We start from the raw sequence: 5,478 nt of genomic DNA on the forward strand, positions 1-5,478 counted from the left end.
GGGGGGGGAGCGGCCGATCGGTCCAGGGCCAAAATATTATTTTTTTTTTTTGGACGGTCCCGTCCGGCTCTCTGAGTCACTGAACACCGAATTCGGTTGGAAGGAGGACCAACTTTAGTCCGGTTCGAAAAACGGGTCAGTTTGATGATAAAAGACTGCAGAGAAGCCGGAGGGAGCTGCTGTCCATCAGCTCGCCGGAAGTGAAAAATGTATATATATACATGTATATGTACATGTATATATGTACATATATATATATATATATATATATGTATATATGAGCAGCATTCTCATTTTACCTGGTCCTTGAGGGACACTGTGCTGTATGTTTTAGATGTGTTTCTGCTAGGGATGCATGATATTATCGGCATGGTATCGGTATTGGCTGATATTAGCGTTAAAGTTCAATACCGGACATCGGCCATTCCATTAAAATAGCTCGCCAATATAAAAAGTGCTGTTTTTGCCTGCAGCGGCAACACAATGTGATGACGGTCACTCTTTCAAGGATGAAGATGTTCACATCCTGGACAGAGAGGAACAATGGTTTGAGAGAGGAGTAAAGGAGGCCATCTTTGTGAAAAGAAATCGTCCATCATTAAACAGGGGTGGAGGCCTCTGGGTTCAACTGTCCCCCTCTTACAATGCTGTGATTGCTAGTATCACTCAGCCCTCTGTGAGTAGTAAACAGCCATCAGTGTGCTAATGACCCATTGTTAGGCTGATGGTCCTTCTTGAGCATGTGATCAGCTGGTTTTGGTTGTCAGCAGCAAACTGGTTGATCCACTCTGAGACGGTGCTATTTAAGAGACTGAGCTGAAAACAGCACCTCAGACTGAGGAAGTCTCTTGGATGAGAGACGAAACGTTTCTAGATTTTTTTGCTTTGTTTTGTTTTTTGTTTTTTTGAATGTCCAGAGGACCAGATTGAACTTTTTTGGATTTTTCTACCTGGATTATTGAGCATGCATCAGGATATAATGAAGAGCAGTGTGTGAGACCAGTGAAATTGGGAAATACTGGATTAGTTGAATTATTTTCATATTGGTGTCACTTATGCATGTGAACATTTACATAGTTTAATTTTGATTTTAAATATGAAGGTATTCTTATTCTATTAAATATCATCTCATTGTCTTCTGCAGATCATTTATTAGTTTGTTGTTAAACACAGCAAGATGATATGCTACAGTTCACAAAACTGGGATAATTCATCATCACTTGATCAGGCAATAACTTTTATTATGGGGAGTGGTGGCGCAGAGGTTAGAAGATGGGCCTGTTACCGGAAAGTTGCAGGTTCAAGTCCCGGTACCGTCAACATCAAAATGTGGGTGGAAAAGGTGAAACACCCACACCTGCCTCCACCCTCATTCGTCCCACTCTGGGCCCCTGAGCAAGGCCTTTAACCCCCATCATCTGCTCCCTAAACAGGTCTCTCTTGAAAATGAGTTCTCGTGGCTCATTGAGACTACCTGTATAAATAAAGGGTAAATGAAATAAATAAATATATATATATATATATATATATATAGTTGCAGGAGGACAAACTGCTGCTTTCTTACATATTATAGTGATGAGAAACAGTCAAACTGTCTCAGAAAATGCACACAAAGTGTTCATGAACGACAGCTTTGTCGAGATTTGCTGTAAAAACAAGGATGAGGTTGATGACAAATGTGAGGAAGAATTCATAAGAACACCATTATGGTACAGGGATAATCTGACTACAATAAATGTAATATGCCAAGCATTATTGACTTACCGTTTAGGATTTTATTTGCTCAACATATATTATATGCAACACAATTCATTACTATCTTGTTCTTTTTTGCAGAACTGTACTCACCAATGCTTTGGTAAAATACATTGTTCATTGCAAACGCCCTTTTTTAACTAAAAAGTGAAGATAGCATTTTTGATTTTGCACATTCTTCTTATTCTTATGGTTATATTTTTATTTAATTTCAATAGAACATTTTCGGAGCTGATAACTCATTTAATACAGGCTACTTATTACAAATGATAGCAATCGGTTTGAGAATGTTGAAGCTCATTTTGTAGTCAAGTCTTCTATGAATCAAATCAAAGTTACTGTGGGAAAATATTTTTTGTAAATTTTTAAAAAGACTGTCGTAACACAAGGAGTTAAATACTCGGTTGAGTTATTCTTGAGAGAAATGGTGGCAGGGCATTACTCTGCTTTAATAAAAAACACAAGTGGGTTTTGATAAGTAGAAAACAATACTTTTTAAACCCTCTGTTGCTGTTATCAATCATGTTGATCAGTATTTAACTGTCTGCTAGTTATATACAGCATGACCATTTTTCTTGTGTTTTGGGCTGAAGTAGAAAAAGACCTCTGTAACTTTGAATAGGTTGACCTAAATCATTAATTTTGAATCATCAGGACATTTTTTAAATATTAACTAAATGTTTGTTTCAGCCAACACAAGAACCCCACACTATAAGCAAAAGCACTAAAAACTTATTGTGTATTTATTCTGAAATCACAGATAAACATTTGAGATATATTAGTACAATTAATAACATCTCAAATACCTGCTCGGTGATGATTTGCTACATAGGTTGTGGAGATTTCTGATTAAATTCAGATTATTCTGTAGGTATATATAAATTAGTTGTAGAGAACGGGTTGTATGCAGGCTCGGGTCATACAAGAAATGATCACAAATAAAAACATCAAAGTTTGAGTGGGTTCAACATCGTCAAAACAAAACAAGAAAATCTGGTGCATCAAATGTTGCATTCAAATGTTTGCTGTAGTCCGTTGCTTTCGGCAGTTGAGTCATGCGATTCTTACAATGTTTTTTTTCTCTTTTACTTGAATAAAGGCATTTGGTGTCAGAATTCCATAAGTCATAATTGTCCTTTCCTATAGGTGTTGCAAAGGTGGAGGACTATACTCTCCCTGGCTACTTTGACAGGCAGGATACCCCTCTGCCTGATGTCACCTATGTTCAGGCCCTGACTCCTGAGCAGAAGTCTCTCAAGGATAAAGAGAAGGGCTCATGGGCTGCACTCTCCAATGAAGAGAAGCTTGCATGTAAGAATTAATGACACATACCATGTCTTGTTTGCCAAAATGAGGAAAGAGTGTATTTTCAAGTATATTACTTTGTTTTTAGTCTTAAACGTGTGAAAGGCTTTACTCAGAGCCATGCGCCTTTCCTTGTTTAGTGTACCGCATCAGCTTCAAAGAGAGCTTTGCTGAGATGAACCAGGGATCATCGGAGTGGAAGACTGTGTTTGGAGGCATCTTTTTCTGCGTTGGTTTCACTGGCCTGATCATTCTTTGGCAGAGACATTATGGTAAAAAAAAAAAAAAAAGTATCTAATAAGGTTGAGTCAGGTCCACTGGTCGGATTCTTCTTTGCTGAAATATTTTGTCCTTTATCCAAAAGACTTTTTCAATCATGACTTAAGTCATGACTGAAATAAACAAAACTTTTCAATAAAGAACTCGTCCAGAGGACCTGACTCAATCTTGATTTGTACAGGTCCTTCTCAAAATATTAGCATATTGTGATAAAGGTCATTATTTTCCATAATGTAATGATAAAAATGAAACTTTCATATATTTCAGATTCATTGCACACCAACTGAAATATTTCAGGTCTTTAATTGTTTTAATACTGATGATTATGGCATACAGCTCCAGACTGAGTCTGGAGTAGAAACATCCAGAGCCACCGTGCACAGGCGTGTGCAGGACATGGGCTACAGGTGCCGCATTCCCCAGGTCAAGCCACTTTTGAACCAGAAACAGCAGCAGAAGTGCCTGACCTGGGCTACAGAGAAGGAGCACTGGACTGTTGCTCAGTGGTCCAAAGTACTTTTTTCAGATGAAAGCAAATTTTGCATGTCATACGGAAATCAAGGTGCCAGAGTCTGGAGGAAGACTGGGGAGAAGGAAATGCCAAAATGCCAGAAGTCCAGTGTGAAGCACCCACAGTCAGTGATGGTCTGGGGTGCCATGTCATCTGCTGGTGTTGGTCCACTGTGTTTTATCAAGGGCAGGGTCAATGCAGCTAGCTATCAGGAGATTTTGGAGCACTTCATGCTTCCATCTGCTGAAAAGCTTTATGGAGATGAAGATTTCATTTTTCAGCACGACCTGGCACCTGCTCACAGTGCCAAAACCACTGGTAAATGGTTTACTGACCATGGTATTACTGTGCTCAATTGGCCTGCCAACTCTCCTGACCTGAACCCCATAGAGAACCTGTGGGATATTGTGAAGAGAAAGTTGAGAGACGCAAGACCCAACACTCTGGATGAACTTAAGGCCGCTATTGAAGCATCCTGGGCCTCCATAACACCTCAGCAGTGCCACAGGCTGATTGCCTCCATGCCACGCTGCATTGAAGCAGACATTCATGCAAAAGGATTCCCGACCAAGTATTGAGTGCATAACTGAACATGATTATTTGAAGGTTGGAGTTTTTTGTATTTAAAAAACTTGTCTTTAATTGGTGGGATGAAATATGTTAATTTTTCGGGACAGGCATTTTGGGTTTTCGTGAGCTTTATGCCATAATCATCAGTATTAAAACAATTAAAGTCCTGAATATTTCAGTTGGTGTGCAATGAATCTGAAATATATGAAAGTTTCATTTTTATCATAACATGGAAAATAATGACCTTTATCACAATATGCTAATTTTTTGAGAAGGACCTGTATGTGTATGTATGTATGTATGTATGTATATATATATATATACATGTGTATATATATATATATATATATATATATATATATATATATATAATTATGAAAATAACATGGAAAATGTTATTACATTTTTTCAGTAAAAATGTAATATTCTCCCAATTGTTTTCATTATTGCCTAACCTGTTTATTCCTTCTCTTTGCAGTGTTTGGACCTGTTCCACACACTTTCGACAAAGAGTACAAGGAGAAGGAGCTGCAGCGGATGCTGGACATGAGAGTCAACCCAGTGCAAGGCCTCTCATCCAAGTGGGACTACGAGAACAAGCAGTGGAAAAAGTCACAGGACCAGTAAATCATCACACACTTGAAAGCAGACCCAGCTCAAAGATACAAGAATACCTTTATTTCTGATTTTTTTGTTTTGTTCACATTTTACTGCAATCTGTGCATTTTGGAAGATCCCTTCCTCCTAAGGTCCATGTGTATAGAAGAATAAAAATTAAATTCAAACCTGTTGTTGTTTTACTTTGACACCTACATTGATTTATGTTTCACTTATTGGAGACGGGACAAAGGAGAAGTGAACAAACTTGAAAAGTACTTCCTAAGATTATTTTCTGTATTAACCCGCTGTGTTTTATGTGAAACCAGTGATGGATTGATGACTTATCCGGAGTGTAGGTACCTCTTGCTCAGTGACTGCTGGAGATGGACACCAGCTTAAACCCAGCACAGGATCAAGCAGGTATAGAAAATGGCTTTGTGACCTGTATGTTCATTCAA

General features: G+C 38.4%; 1 protein-coding gene across 1 annotated transcript; it reads left to right on the forward strand.

The window, feature by feature from the left end:
* Nucleotides 1-2,901: 2,901 nt before the first annotated feature.
* LOC119429420 lies at nt 2,902-5,205 on the forward strand (the record flags this gene model as incomplete). The annotated part of the gene is given in 3 exon segments (XM_037697055.1): nt 2,902-3,066; nt 3,201-3,332; nt 4,899-5,205. Coding segments are annotated over 3 exon segments (446 nt in total), but the record flags the coding sequence as incomplete, so codon positions are not given.
* Between the last annotated feature and the right edge of the window lie 273 nt (nt 5,206-5,478).

Source organism: Nematolebias whitei, chromosome 2, assembly GCF_014905685.2.
Source record: "Nematolebias whitei isolate Nwh7 chromosome 2, NemWhi1, whole genome shotgun sequence".
Classification (NCBI taxonomy): Eukaryota; Metazoa; Chordata; class Actinopteri; order Cyprinodontiformes; family Rivulidae; genus Nematolebias; species Nematolebias whitei.